This window comes from Camelina sativa, chromosome 11 (genome assembly GCF_030686135.1).
Source record: "Camelina sativa cultivar CO46 ecotype springtype chromosome 11, ASM3068613v1".
Lineage (NCBI taxonomy): Eukaryota > Viridiplantae > Streptophyta > Magnoliopsida > Brassicales > Brassicaceae > Camelina > Camelina sativa.
The window spans coordinates 9826946-9841297 of NC_141890.1; the positions used below are offsets into that span (position 1 = coordinate 9826946).

The following is a 14352-nucleotide window of genomic DNA, read 5'->3' on the forward strand; positions in this document are numbered from 1 at the left end:
TCACTAAGGATGGATCTCCATAACCGGCTCATATACATGTCCAAGTCCACAAGGTCCATCGGTCACCTTCTCTTATTCTAAATCAGTTTAGGAATCCTATTGTATTAGAGCTTTATGCATTACTATATATATGTACTCTTACCAATTTAATCAACAAGAAGAAGATAATATAACCTCTAGTTCTCTAATTTCACAACACAAATCTATTTATTTCTATTTTCTTTGTAGCCGAAATTTTTATTTGAGCATGTTTGATGTATCACCTCATGACTATGCAGTGACAAATGATATTTTCTGTTCAACATAAGTTCACATCTGGCTTTTTGCATGACCACCATATATAGGTTAATTATCTGTATCGTTGTTCTCATAATCTCATGTATATATACTATTTATGACTAACCACTTTCAGTGACATGCATGTAAACATTGATTATATATAGTTTTATCTGAAGACGAACTGTAAATACTTATGTTAAACAGTCATACATTGTAACATTTTTCCAGTAAATATTATGTTCTCAGATAGTTAGTAGTTAAATAATATATAGTCTACAATTAAAGGGGACAAAAGTGACTTGACTAACAATGGTGCCACCTCTTTATACTTACAGTTCCATACATACACACGAATTTATATGCATGCATAATATAATGACGATGGCATTACTCGTAAGTTACGTAAGTGGTGACTTGAAAATGGGATTAAAGCAAGAAGTTGATTTAACACTTTTGATTAAGTGAACAAGCGATCATTAAGAGTCTTGAATTTTAATTAATTAATAAATTAGCAAACGAGAGTTGTAGAGAAATAGAAGAAAGTGGTGGGGTTTAGAGCAGAAGTCTCGTTTCCTAATTCTAAGGTTTTCAAATGTCACTTTAACAAAGAATAAATTGTAAATTTAGAATAGATTCCATGTCATGGAACAAAGATTCATATATTTATACACTTAATAAATTGAACGACCACATTCTAAATAATAATTTTTAAAAATATATTGATAAGATTGTATTTCACTAAATATATTACTTAGTGAATAATGATTCAGCCAACAAAAAAAAAAAAAAAAAAGATTTAGTGCAAGAAAAATTTATGTGGGCTTGGGAGGGGACAAAATTTTTGTGCCTGGAAACATTTGGTAATTCAAAAAAAAAAAAAAATATCGTGGGCAAAAAGTGGGAACACATGTACATTATTTGGTTGAAACGAAAGTGTTGTTCTCCCAAGGAAAAAAAAAATATCGTAGTTAGAAATTGTTGTTTTGTTTCCATTATTTTGATCAGCAGTAGAACTAAACACAAGTCAAAGAAATCGGAATCAAGAAAAAGAATGCTAAAGCATTAATTACTTGCTAATTTCGTTGAATTGAGATTCATCATTGAGCAGAAAACTAAAAACCTTTTCTGATACTAGAGGTTTTAAAAGAAATAAAAAGGTTAGACTGCTCAGATCTATTCGAGAAAAAGTTGACAAACTTTATTTTTTAAAAGGACAAAATTAACGTATTGGCATTGCACTTGAATGCCCCAAAACTAAATGCATTTGCAAAACCTAGAAATGTATACTCATTTAGAATTTACAACTCTTATTTTGGTGTAGCAAATAAACTTCCCGTTTATATGTCCACCTATTTCCTCATTTAGGATAACAATATTTCATAATACGTAAAATAACGTTTACTAGCACTATATCATCTTATAGCATACATTCTTTATAGAAGATTATCTAAAAATAATTCCGATCGGTTTAAACAATTAACCGATGAGTTCGAAAATCACACGTTTGAGAAAATGTATATACTTTATAATAAAGACTAATATAATGTGTACCAAAACCATGAACCCAAAATTGCAAGTCACCCACAAGTCACAAAGATTAGAATGGTCTAGAAAGATAAATTGATACATGATGTATACGTGTACACCTATGTGTCAAATACACATTCGTCTATACATATCTTCCTATCGGCGACAATAATTTATGTTTTGCCAATTCAGTATTGAAGCTTTTAAGTTTCTTCTATGTTATGTAAAAAAGAAAATCTTACCAAAAATAGAGACACATATATACGTAATTAGGTTTGTTATGGTTGCCAAAAAAAATGGTTTATCCCGGTGGAGTAAAGCTCTCATTGTCACTGATCTATGTAAATTTGGTTTTGTAAAAAGACTCGTTGATGACTTTTATTCGTGTTTATTTTGTAATTGCTAGCGACAACAAAACGATCAACGATTCAATTTTTATTTGTTTTGGTGTTGTTACTTGTTAGCAACAAAATGACTATTATTTATTCGTTTTATGGTCCCTGGTTCATCGACAATTTAAGTGGTTACTAATAACTAGCGATTTAATTTGTAGTTATCAAAATCTTTGGAATACTGCGTAAGGTTATAGCATTCTTAGCATATACTACAATGTATATATTTTATTTGATACTTGAACAAGTATTTGGGTTAAAACTGTGATGAGTCGCACGTGTGATTGCGTACATTCGCACGCACCCTATCCTTTCACATTAGTTCCAAAGTCATTTTCACCAACCAAATGCGACATCTCCAACACTCCTTTCTGTGATCCTATTAGCGTCAGATTTGACAAAGTAAGGCCAATTCTATTTCCTAACCTTAATCATTTCTGACCCCAAGAAAAAAACCTGAATCATTATTTATTGGAATAAACTTATTTTATCAAAAACCTTAAATCCTTAGCTGACTAATTAACTCATAAACTGAAATCAACAACAATTCAATATTAACTTAAATGAACCATAGTATATACGATTATACATACATAAAGTAAAACACAAAATATATTCTTCTAAACTGTTGTACCTTCCCCATCATGACATCTGTATATACCACAACAACAAATAAGGCTACGTTACATGTACCTTCAAAAATTCTGATCTGTATTGTATATACTTATTTGTATGGACGAGTAATGCATAATTTTTGTTTAGATCATCAGACTAATGATAAAGTACTGAAGACGGGTACATATACTAAGTTACTTTGAAAATTTCTTTGAAAAATTTTCGAAAAAATATTTTAAATAAAAATGGCTTTAGAATTTTTTTTTTTTAAACTGAAAGATAAGTATAAAATCGGATTGGGAAAAATTTGGCTATTAGAAATTTTTTAAAAAGTAAAAGTCTTATAAGTCTAAACCGCTACTAGTACAAATGTCTTGCCATAATGCCACTAACTTCTTGGTAATTTGTTAGAATTAATAAGATATATATATATATATATGTATGTATTTAACAAAAAAAAGAAATGAATATAATTTACTATTGTGGGAGAAAGGTGTGAGAAGGTTATATATAGGTGGGTGAGCTTTGGTAGGCTTTTGACAAAACTTGCAAGCTGTTGAGATTTTCCATCCCCAATAACTTTAGTTTTCCATCTCTCAACTCTCTTCTTCACATCCCCATATTACATAATATATAAAACACACATTATATACAGATTTAATTAATATTTAATGGGGAGGCAGCCATGCTGCGACAAGCTAGGGGTCAAGAAAGGGCCGTGGACGGCGGAGGAAGACAAGAAGCTCATAAACTTCATTCTCACAAACGGCCATTGTTGCTGGCGTGCTTTGCCAAAGATGGCCGGTCTCCGCCGCTGCGGAAAGAGTTGCCGCCTCCGGTGGACTAACTATCTCCGGCCTGACTTGAAGAGAGGCCTTCTCTCTAATGATGAAGAACAAATTGTCATTGATCTTCATGCTCATCTCGGCAATAAGTAAGCCGAAATAACTAATCATATATTAAAATTCCAAATATAGATTCTTTCTTTTATTTTTCTTCTAATTCTTACTTAATGATTTGTGTCATAGATATATGGACGGAAGCTTAAAATTTACAAATTTATGTTAAAATTCAATTTTTACGTTGTAACAAAATTAAACTAGCTAGAGAGTTAAGATAAACATTGTTTTGGACTTTGGATCGGGTTGTTCTTCGTAAAATATAAAGTCAAATGCATGTGATCCAACATGTTTAGTGTATGTATGTGTTATGTAAATTATGCCAAATAATAAATTAGATAGTTCCAAACAAGATGGTCAAATAAGTAGAATAATCTTTAGATTTGCATTTATTTTTCAATGAAATCAACTTCAAGACAAAGTAACGTCCTTCGGTTCCAAAAATAATGTTAACTTAATTTGTCAATCTTCTTGTGTTTATATTTCAGAAACATATCCACCAACACTTTATTAAATATTGTATATTCCTGTTTGTATTTTTAAACCATTGTTTGTGTATTATAGGTGGTCTAAGATAGCTTCAAGATTACCTGGAAGAACAGATAACGAAATAAAAAACCACTGGAATACTCACATCAAGAAAAAACTTCTTAAGATGGGAATCGACCCTGTGACCCATCAACCTCTTACCCAAGAACCTTGTAATACCGATAACTCCAAAACAATCTCATCGAATCAAGATGATGGCTCACTGGAACCAAAGACAACCAGCACAAAAACTTTAGAAATAAGTGGCACGACAACAACAGAAGATGAAAGCAGTAGCACGGTTACTGATCAAAACAGTTTGGTGGACAATGAAAATCATATACTTGACAACATCTATAATGATGATGAGTTGTTTAGTTACTTATGGTCCGACGAAACTACTAAAGCTGAGGGCTCGTGGAGTGATAGTAATTATGGCGCCGTGGGTGGAACATTATGTGACAACAATATGTTAGGCACCGTTGCAGATATTCCAATATGGTCACCCGAAGGAATCAACGACAAGGATTGGATGTTTCTCGACTATTGCCAAGACTTTGGTGTTCATGACTTTGGGTTTTGACTGTTCGCTATTGACATAGTGGCAACTCTATGGAGATGAGTCACAAGCATTAAAGAATGTCATGTTTTATGCATACGTGGCATATATATATATATACACACACACACATACGTAAAAAAATCATAAATATATATATGTAGTAGCATAAGAAATCCATGTAAAGCAGTAAGGGTGCAACGTGGATTTCAAGTATTGTTAATTAGGGTATGGTGTAGGGGTTCGTCAAAGTCAAGAATATACAAGTTTATTTAAATTTCTTTGGTTTTGTATTGTAAATTATTCACATAATGCCAAAAGGCTAAGAAGGAAAAATATCATGAAAATAATGTGAAGTTTTACGCTATCAACAACGTTTGAATCTTTTCTTAACTTAGAGGCTTGGCTCCTATTTTTTTTCTGGCTTTATCATCATTGACCATGTAATGTATATCTATATATATATATATATATATATATATATATAAATTTTCAACCATTTTAAGACATTATTGATGTTCAAAGACGATATGAGCCAAATCAATTTTTTTAAATAAGTATGAATATAGTATGTGGTCTGAATTAAAATAGCCATTGTAGTCAAGTCAATTGTTGGTTTTGAAAGTGAGTATAATTTTTGTTGATAATTTTAAAGTATACTAGCGACCACAGATCGAAGTCCGAATTTACATATATCTAATACAACGTATGAAAGTAACCCATGATCGTCTAAGACCCATTGGTCTTCGCCGTAAAGCAGTTTGGATTTTCATATTGTTTTCAAATATGTCCCCTAATAGACAATTCCTACCAATTTGATGAAAATAAAATGAAATTTACCTTGTTGACAGCTACATTGATTTTTTCTTTCTAAATGATCATTTATTTTCGTTGTTGGTCAATATTTCCATTCATCATCAATTTTTGTATTCAATCACACTTTTGGATTTGAACTCAAGACTATGAGAAACAACACAACTAATGTAAAATAGTAAACTAGATATGATCAGAGAAGCAAATTGTTTATTCAGAAATACCCAAACTCAATTCCCTTCTTCGTAAACTAAATACTATCATTTTTTAAAAATAAAATAAAACATATAAGATGCAGCATACAAATAAAATCTATCAATCAAGTAAAATAGTATCTTACTTGTTTGTAGAATCAACTTCATAGTTTTAGCCTTTTATGTCAAACCATCTGAAATGAGATGATAATAGCAGTATACTACGAAGTTAAATGTGAATGCATCAAACCGTCAACACTGGACTTATAATTTGGTGTCGACAACTTTGTCAACGAACTAAACAAAGGGTTCAATTTCTTCTTCTTCTTCTTCACATTAAATTCCCATGAAAATTAATTCCACGCAAGTTATTCGATTCATAAAATATACTACTACTCATTTTCTACTTATATAGTCTATTAGTCAATACTAAATTATGTGGTAAGAAATGCTATAAGTCGTCTACTCATAGAGTGTAGAGTGGACCCTAGTTTAATAGAATTATTGAAAGTGTCGTATGATTTTTTTCGGATAACACTACCAAGTGTACCCATTGATATTTTCTTAATCAAATTTTTTGTTCTTACAAGTTACAACTTAAAAATAAACAACTACACTTGTATTCTTTTAGGACCGTGGTCTTTGACAGACACACCTGCCAAATTCCGCAAAATATCTTAATTGGTGGGTATGAATGGAGTAAGTTAATCCATTTTAATTCCTTTACAAGTGATGAGGTAGAGCTAATCCACTTAACACCCTTACAAGGGAAGAGCCAAAATGCAAGTCATCCCCACCAATTTGGAGGGTTCTTGACAGAGTCCAAGACATTACTAAACAACCTTATGTTAAATTGAGCTCATAGAATTCAAAACAAATATGGGTGCACACGACCAAGTTACTGACACCATTTGTGGCCTGAGACCAAAAAAGCAAAACGGTTTGCTTTTGTAAATCTTCCAAAGTAAAAATTCTAAGAACAATTCCCATCTGATGCTCCGACCAAGTATTCAAAACACAGGAAGTGAAACACGAAAAAAAGATGGTAAATTACTAACGAAGAGGACATAGTTTAGCTTCTGTTCAAGTTCTTCTCTGCAACGAAACATAAAATGAAAAAAAAATCTCCAACATATCTCTCATCTCAGGCAATTAAAACACAGTAATGGCAAAGAGAAGAAAACTAGTTATTTTGTTTACTTGGGACCTCCTCCAAATTTGCCCATCATCTTTGCAATCACCGGAGCCACCTTGGGATTCGCCTGATGCTTCGCTAGATTCGCAGGGTTCTTCATCACTGTTAAAAGCATTCAAACAATATTCAAGACTCAAACATACTCAAAACATTAGGGTAGTAACATCAACAACAACATTTAAGTCGAGTCATACCATCTTGAAGAGCAGCCATGACTTCTGGATCGCTAAATGCCGTCATTAGCTCAGGATCCTGCTCACAAATATCAAACCAATCTCACATATTCAATACCTTCTATGGCTGTAGCTTCATAAAGTATAGATTTTGGTAATTCACAAAATAGTCACTCTTACGTTCAATATTTTGCTGAAGTCCATACCACCCGGCATACCGCCTGCACCTGGCATACCACCACCCATTCCTGGCATACCACCGCCCATTCCTGCTGGCATACCACCACCCATTCCTGGCATACCACCACCCATTCCTGCTGGCATACCACCGCCCATTCCTGCCGGCATACCACCTGGAAATCCACCGGGCATACCACCCATACCTCCTGGGAAACCACCGGGCATACCACCCATACCTCCTGGGAATCCTCCAGGCATACCTCCAGGGAATCCACCGGGCATACCTCCTGGGAAACCGCCTCCGGATGGTCTGCTCGATGATGACTGTTCTTCTTTCTTAGCTTTATCATAGGCAGCCTAGCAGAAAAAGAGACATGGATAAGCCACACAAAAAAATATAGTTCTGTGATAATGTCAATATAAAAACTGACACTAATGTTATCAAAAGACTATTCTGATCGATTTCATGGTCTACGAAGCTACCTGTGCTTCAGCGCGGCGACGTAGCCTATCACGCTCAGCGTTTTTGTCCTCTCTTTCCTTACGTAATCTGTCATACTTTCTACGGTGTTCCTCAAGCTTATGGGCATTAGGTTCAACCTGCAGATTTCAAGAAAAGTTTGTAACTGAATCATGCTAATGCATTGTTTATAAATTCAAACAGAAAAAAAAAAAGCAAACAGACAATCCTGTGCATACCTTCTTGAGCACAGCACTAATTTCCTCATCATAGTCTATCGTAGAAGCAAGGTGAAGGTCTTTCGCAGCCTCTGCCCATTCTCCAAGCATGGCACGAGCCATGCCCCGTGATTTGTATCCCTTGGCAGAATCAGGATTAATCTGCGATCTCAAACACAAAAAGATTCAATATCATCACTAAACACACAAAAATGGCGGAGAAAATGATAGAACACTGTACCTCCAATGCAGCGTTTGCATCTCGAATAGCAGCGTTTGGCTTCTTCAACTTAATGTAGACGCTAGCTGAAACACATATATAAACAATAAGGTACAGAAACCCATCTGATGGAAGTTATAATGCACAAAATCAGTTTTGTACTCACCCCTGTTTCCATACATAATAGCTGAAGTCGGATTCAAAGTAATTGCCTCAGTCAAATGCTCAATTGCTTCATCAAAGTTTCCTTCAGAAAGGGCTTCCATGGCTTTGCCCTTAGCTACTTGAGCAGCTTCACGATTCTCATCAGTCACCTCCACTGATGAGTCCCCCATCTGTATCAACACCGAGAGAGTCAAGAGATATATAACCAGAGAGAAATTAGTAAACCAAAAGCTGAGGTTTTTGTTTTTGGTCGGCCATCACCATACCTTCTGAGGAGGATCATTATCAGGTTCAACAGTGTCTCCTTCAAGCTCAACATCAGATTCAATAATCTCATCTTCCTCTTCTTCTTCCTCCACTTTAGGTTTTAGTTCTTCAGTTTCCTCCATATCATCATCACTCTCTTCAACTACGAAACTCCTCTGTTAAACAAAAAAAAAACAATCAAATCAAAAACAAACTCTTCTACAGAAGAGAAACACATTCAGTTGAAATCAAATATAAACAATGATGGTACAATACCGCTTTAGTGTCTTTGTTTTCTTGATGAGCACCAGTAGGTATCTTAGCACCAAGACTGAAATCATAAAAATTCCAAAACTCATCAAAAGCTCAAAAATTTCCAGAACAACAGATTAGCCTCACTCACACAGATAAAAGGTAAAAACTTTTCACCAAATCTAAAAGATTAAAACCAAAGACAGGAACTTTCATCTACAAGAGGGTAAAGGGTTTATCAAATTCCACAACAGATTTCATCGAGAGATCAGAGAAATACACTTTCCACAAACATAGACTCAAAGATCAATACTTTACTGAAACTAAAAATTCTAAACCAATACAAATACAGATGAAAACTAAAGGCATAGGAAGAAAAAAACGATTAGATCGAAGCAAACGAGGAAGTACCTCTCGAGGTAGTCGCGGAAGAAGGAGAGGGAAGGAGTAGAGAGAAGGGAAGGGTCAGACTTGCATTGGTCGATGAAGACCTTGAGCTCACTAAGCTTCGTTGCATCCATCTTTGTTTCTGAGAAACTTTGCTTCCGATCGGCGGGCGAGAGAGATACAAAGAGTGTTTGTTTAGGTCTTGAGTGTTAAAAAGTCTCGTCTGTTTCTTTATAAGTCTCTCGTCGTTGCTTTCGATTTCCCGAGAGAGAGGTTTGGGGAAAAAAGGGAAGTGAGAATAATTAAAGGGTTTCTTTTCTTCTAGTATCTTCTTCTCTTTCTTATGTTTACGGATAAGCATCGCCGGATTTGGACCGGCTATTATTGTTTCCGGAAGGGATAAAACAAAATTGAACCGAACCGAACCAAAAAGTTAAAACAATATAATTAAGAGTTATTAAACCATTTCTCTATTTGTACACACGATCACGTTTGGTTTCACTTTGGTAATCGGTTCGACGTAATGTTAGTTTGGTTTAGATTAAATTCAATTTGGTTCTAGTTAGAAAAAGAATCACTTCAAAATATAACATAATTTATATTACAATTATGTATTAATATCAAAAGTTATTAGAAAAAAAAATCCAAATCTGTTTAACTATTAAATCTTTAAATTGTAATTGAATAGCGATTTTATTTACCAGAAGATATGTTTTCTTTTTTCTTTAAAAGTTTATATTTTCTTGTAGGAGGCATTTATTGATCTTTAAAGTTTTTTTACTCACCTTTTTATTAATCAATTAATCATGTTGTTTAAATGGTTGGTTGAACGAAATATTTATATTCCAACCGATTGAAGTTGAAATATCAACATAATTAAATAAAAAAATTAATTCAATAATTGATTCATATATATTCACAAGAAATTCACACCTCATTTTTTTCTAGTTGGGTGTTTCGTTGGACATTATAAGTCCGTCTTTGAGGCCCAAAAATATAATTGCAAAACCACCAAAACTCATTAAAAGAAAATAAGCAAGGATAACACAAATGAACGTTAGATGCAAACATGCATTCATATAAACGCATTGTTTTAAGTTCGCAGAAATTTTATGTAATAAAAAAAATTACATAAAATTTTAAATAACTATAAATTAGAACATAACGAAGACCAGACTTGCAATCAAGCCAAAAACAGCCATTGATGCAGCAATCTTGTTCGTTGCTCCTCCGTTGACCTCACTCTTGCTATTGTCTACATTGCTGGTCGTGCTGCTGTTACTGCTGCTGCTTCCGGTTTCTCCTCCTTTGACACAACAAAATCAAAATCCATTAATTACTTTGAACGCACCATTTGATCTTATTTCAAATTGCATTACAGATTATATCAAAACTTTGTGACGTTCGTGTATGAGTGTATCATGTGTTTTAAGTATAATCTCGTCGTAATTACTTAGTTTATTATAATTTTCCAATGTAATCGTGACAATAACATCATCTTAGGAATTACATTCTACCTTATAGAAAATGATATTATGTTCAACGTATACTTGTAAATGCATAGTTCATGAACGTCAAAGTTGCAGTTTCTAACATATTTTTTTAATCATATATATAACAAAAGAATTAAAATAGTAATGGTATGCCCTATAATTTACCTACATAAGTACTACATAACATAATTGCATATCATCATAAGAAAAGAAGAAAAAAAAATCGACATACCTTTACTAGTACCGTCGCAAGAGTATTTGTTGAAATCGCCGCATTTAGTTGTGATTCCGGCGGAGTAAGGTCCAGTAATGTTCACAATCGTCGGGTTTGCAATGTAATTATCACAAAGGCAAGTGACTTGCGTTGTAGTTGCGGATTTGAGATCGTTGCAACATTCTTCCGTTGGTGTAACTCTAACGGTTCCAAAACACTTATCGAGCAAGTCAGGCATCACCGTGGCACATTCAGGAGTCATATTTGGAAACATCGGTGACACCGGCTCAGCTAACAGTGGAGCAATCGCAACCGCTAGATACACAACCGCTGCAACCGATGAAATTTGGTAAGTGTAAGCCATTTGATTGTCTCTAAAACGCTTTTTTTTTTTTTTTTTTTAATTATATCACTTTGTGTTTCTGTGATTTCTCACAAAAACTTCATTGACGTATATATAGAGAGTAGAGTCTTGGCAATGTATACATTATTGATTCATCAGTCAATGATTTCTCCTTTATTTTTTATTTTTATTTTCATAATCCTTGTTTTATATTTACATATAGTTGACCAAAAAAACTGCGACTTTCTTTCCCTACCCATGTTCCTCGCAAAATACCTGTGTTTTTTTAGGATAACTATTATATGTTATGAGTTACGAGTTACGACACATGTTCATGTTTAATTGGAGAGAAATCAAAATCAAACTTTAAGTAGTATATAAAATGGAATGGAGTGGACGGCGATGACAACTCAAAGATATGTTTTCATTAATATAAACCAAGATTCTTACGATCATACAACTAACTATTAGTATTTTTTTTATCAGGATTTATAATATAACTGATTATTCATTGAGATGGAACGACGGTTCTTTCTCATGATGTATGTGTGTATAAGTAATGTTTGGTTTGTTGACTCTTTTTCATTAAATCCTTTGTAACTCAAATGTAATTTACTGGAGATTTTAGAATTCAGACCAAACTCTTTCAGTGACAGTAATGAAATTTATTGTGCTGATTCATAAATATAACGAAATTAAATTTATGGTAGAGCATTTGGGTGTATATAGGACGTGCGAATCACATTGTTGAACAAAATCTTTACACCTTGTTGAACACAAGTGAACAAAATATATACACTGATTTGATTAACGGGCTATAAATAATGGACCAGGAAAACACATATTGAACAAAGCAAGACCATAAAAATTCCGAGATTATTCAATCGTTTCGGTTTATAAAATCTTTGTATTAGAGATTTCTTTGTCCTCTTACTCTCAAATATTTTCTTTTGATAAAAGAAATCTCTCTCTTTCTCAAATATTGCCGTCATCGGGAAGAACCGTAACCCTAAGACCTGATCGGAGATTCCTCTAGATCTCTTGACCTTAGTTTTTGAATTGCTAATTTTCAAAAAGTCCGGTGACCCGAGAAGGTATTTCGGTTTATCATCCGGGTTTTGCAAACAAATCTTAATAATAATTCTATAATTAATTAAACCCTTGGTATATATATCAACTGGAAAATAAACCCCTCACATTAAAATACCTAAAGTTGGTGAATTTGAGGCAATAACCTAATCTTGGATCTCTTTTTGGTTTGTTTTAATATCTTGAGAAGAAAATCTTATGGTGCTTTTGCCATTTTGAATACAATAAAGTAACAAAAATAAAATTAAAGTCGGTGCGCGAAAATATATTTGGTTTTCTTAATTTATTATAAAGTTAACACATTACGTACTCTTGCTTCTCTTTAAACCAGTTCGTCAATCATTCTTTGATAATTGGTACAAAAACCTAAGCGAGATTTATATTTTTTCTATGTTGTATAAGACTTTCAAGTTCAAGTATAGCTCTATTACAGGGATTATGGCTTCGCGGCTTTGACAAATAGGTTTGAGCAACAATGTGCCTTGATAGAAATGGAAGGATTTTTTTTTGTCAACCAAGCCAATCAGGGTTGCCCTTACCACCAAAAATTTTAGATCTAGTTTCTTGTGATAAATGCTAAAAATTTCTATAGGTTTTTTATTTTAATTATGTATGATTATATATAATCCTAGGTTGATGATGTTGTTATTCAGAGTTGATGTTTTTGCTCAATTTAAAAAAAAATGATATTAGCATTTTTGAAATACATTTTGTGCACATCATTTTTTAGTAAAAGATTTTCACATATGCCATTGTTTTAGACACAATTAATCAAAATTTATTAAGATTATTTTAGTAAAGATAGAGGGTTTGAACATTATTCTCTTTTATATCATCATTCTTTTATTATATAAGAATTTGGAAGGTAAAATTGAAATAAATTAAAAGAACAGACTTCCAACCAAACCAAAAAGAGCCATTGATGCAGCAATCTTGTTCGTTACTCCTCCATTAGCGTCGCCTCCTTTGCCACATAAAATCAAAACCAATTAATTACAATAATATATACCACCATGGCTCTTGTTTCAAATCTCACTAAGAAACTACTCAATCCATGGATTTTATATTCGCACCTTCTTTTAATCACTGAATCTAATAATTTTGTGATCAATGATCATCGTGTCCTAATTGTTGTAATAAAGATATGAAAAAGAAAAGAAGAAGTAATATAGATATTGTATGAGTAATTACATAATACCATGCATAACTAAATCACAGGATTAAAACTTTCGAACTCATAATTAATTAAAAAATCAACGTAATTACCGACGTACCGTTGCATGCATATTTGTCGAGAACGCCACATGCAATGCTGACTTGGTTGAAGTAAACTTTGGTGATGTTGGCGTATAATGGATTTGGATGTACAATGATATTATCGCAGAGACAAGTCACCTCCGTCTTGCTCGCCGTTCTGAGATCCTTGCAGCATTCTTCTGATGGCAACACACTCATCGTTGCATAGCAATTTTGGACGATTTCAGGGATTGCAAACGGGCACACTGTAGCCGATGTATCCGTCGTCTTTGGTGGCTTCTTTGCCTCCGTCCACTGAGGAGCAATCGTAACCGCTAGAAACAGCACAGCTGTAACCGCAACCGCCATCATGTTTGTGTACGCCATTTAAATGACTAGCCCACTTTTGTTTTTTCGTTTGTGACTTCTCAAAACTCAAAAATACATTTCCATATATAGAAGAATAGTGGAATGTAACATAGTTGATACTATTAATCAATACAAGAAAATATAGGTTTCCCATGTTAATGATCTGTCCATTATTACCCACTATATGCATTTTGACCCTTTCAGACGAAGATTCCGGCCAGCAAAGATACTGCGCCAAGCATGGTTTGGCCTTAAACCCACTAGTACATATTAAACCAGATGTACTACTAGTGGAAATATTTTTGC

General features: G+C 33.5%; 4 protein-coding genes across 4 annotated transcripts; 1 reads left to right on the forward strand and 3 right to left on the reverse strand.

Annotated features, from left to right (window-relative positions):
• Positions 1–3278: 3278 nt before the first annotated feature.
• On the forward strand, positions 3279–5192 carry LOC104722779 (transcription repressor MYB6). Its single transcript, XM_010441004.2, has 2 exons — positions 3279–3747; positions 4277–5192. Exons 1-2 carry the CDS (start codon positions 3485–3487, stop codon positions 4821–4823), a joined length of 810 nt encoding a protein of 269 aa, XP_010439306.1. The 5' UTR covers positions 3279–3484; the 3' UTR covers positions 4824–5192.
• A 1639-nt stretch (positions 5193–6831) lies between these two features.
• Positions 6832–9703, reverse strand: LOC104722781 (FAM10 family protein At4g22670). The gene is made up of 10 exons (XM_010441005.2): positions 9327–9703; positions 8940–8994; positions 8684–8839; positions 8419–8587; positions 8274–8338; positions 8054–8194; positions 7838–7954; positions 7355–7711; positions 7196–7253; positions 6832–7103 (listed from the first exon to the last, which is right to left on the reverse strand). The coding sequence occupies exons 1-10, from the start codon at positions 9434–9436 to the stop codon at positions 7003–7005; spliced, it is 1329 nt and encodes a 442-aa protein (XP_010439307.1). The 5' UTR covers positions 9437–9703; the 3' UTR covers positions 6832–7002.
• A 596-nt stretch (positions 9704–10299) lies between these two features.
• LOC104727829 (non-specific lipid transfer protein GPI-anchored 28-like) lies at positions 10300–11441 on the reverse strand. The gene is made up of 2 exons (XM_010446899.3): positions 11028–11441; positions 10300–10608 (listed from the first exon to the last, which is right to left on the reverse strand). The coding sequence occupies exons 1-2, from the start codon at positions 11371–11373 to the stop codon at positions 10457–10459; spliced, it is 498 nt and encodes a 165-aa protein (XP_010445201.3). The 5' UTR covers positions 11374–11441; the 3' UTR covers positions 10300–10456.
• A 1825-nt stretch (positions 11442–13266) lies between these two features.
• LOC104727830 (non-specific lipid transfer protein GPI-anchored 34) lies at positions 13267–14157 on the reverse strand. The gene is made up of 2 exons (XM_087474362.1): positions 13716–14157; positions 13267–13405 (listed from the first exon to the last, which is right to left on the reverse strand). Exons 1-2 carry the CDS (start codon positions 14062–14064, stop codon positions 13323–13325), a joined length of 432 nt encoding a protein of 143 aa, XP_087330488.1. The 5' UTR covers positions 14065–14157; the 3' UTR covers positions 13267–13322.
• Between the last annotated feature and the right edge of the window lie 195 nt (positions 14158–14352).